The 1012-nt window shown below is 65.7% G+C and overlaps 1 protein-coding gene across 1 annotated transcript in view; it reads right to left on the bottom strand.

Moving 5' to 3' along the window:
- Positions 1–604: 604 nt before the first annotated feature.
- The window catches only part of VOLCADRAFT_31446 (uncharacterized protein), a gene marked incomplete at both ends in the record, with an annotated part of 22648 nt that continues 22240 nt past the window's right edge, over positions 605–1012 (bottom strand). The window contains one exon of the mRNA XM_002949020.1: positions 605–752. Within this exon, the coding sequence (XP_002949066.1) occupies positions 605–752 (148 nt within the window). The remainder of the gene's footprint in view (positions 753–1012) is intronic.

The raw sequence follows: 1012 nt of genomic DNA on the forward strand, positions 1-1012 counted from the left end.
CCCAATAACCTGCAGCTCCTCGCACACGCAGTCCACCAGGCCGTCCACCTCCAACACCGCCCACAGGGTGCTGCCCCCCGCAGACCGCACCGCACCCGCCTCAGAGACCCCCCGGAGGAGGGGGGGAAGAGGGGGGAGGGGTGCGGTGCCGGGGGTCCCCTTGGCCACCACAGGCACACTGGTAGCAACAATAGCAGCAGTAGCAGTAGCAGTAGCAGTAGCAGTAGCAGTAGCAGTAGCAGTAGCAGTAGCAGCCCCGGGTGCTGTATCAACCCAGGCGAAAGCAGTCTGAGCTTCCTCCGCTTCCGCTCCCGCTTCCAGCTCCTCCTCCTCCTCCTCCTCTGCGTCCTTCCCCTTACCCAGCTCCCGCTCCGTTCGCCCCCAAGTTTTTGTCACTGGCAAAGCCGGGGCTTCGTTGGCGCCGGTGAGGCGCAGGTGCTGTAGCGGCAGTAGCAGGACCCGCCGGGACTCCGCAGTTGCAAGTCCTGGCTGGGGGAGCTGCTGCTGCTGCTGCTGCTCCCCCTGCCAGCTCTCCCCGAGAGTTCTCCCCACGACCTCTGCCACAGTGTTGGGGACCCAGGGCGCCCGGTCTGAGAGCTGCTGCAGGTGCTGCTGCTGTTGCAGGTGCTGGTGGTGCCGCTCTTGATGGCGGCTCAGCCGCATCTGCGCCTGGTGGTGGAGGGCGTGGTGGTGGAGGGTGTGTTGAAGCAACACTGTCCGACCCAAATGCGGTTGGGCGTGGGGGGGAACCTCTCCACCACTATCACCACTTCCACCACCACCACCACCACCACCACCACCTCCATCATCATCGCAGGGAGATCCAACATTCCCCAGAGGTGGCTGCTGCTGCTGCTGCTCCGGTGGGGGTGGGGGTGGGGGTGGGGATGGCGACGTTTCCTCCGCCGCCAAGCAGTGCCCCCGGTCCGTTCTCCATTCCGCCTGAGAGCCGCCCTGCGGCTGTAGCCGTGTATGTGGTTGCGGCAGGGGGCGGTAGTCAGTTTGCATGTCA

Source organism: Volvox carteri (assembly GCF_000143455.1).
Source record: "Volvox carteri f. nagariensis unplaced genomic scaffold VOLCAscaffold_12, whole genome shotgun sequence".
Lineage (NCBI taxonomy): Eukaryota > Viridiplantae > Chlorophyta > Chlorophyceae > Chlamydomonadales > Volvocaceae > Volvox > Volvox carteri.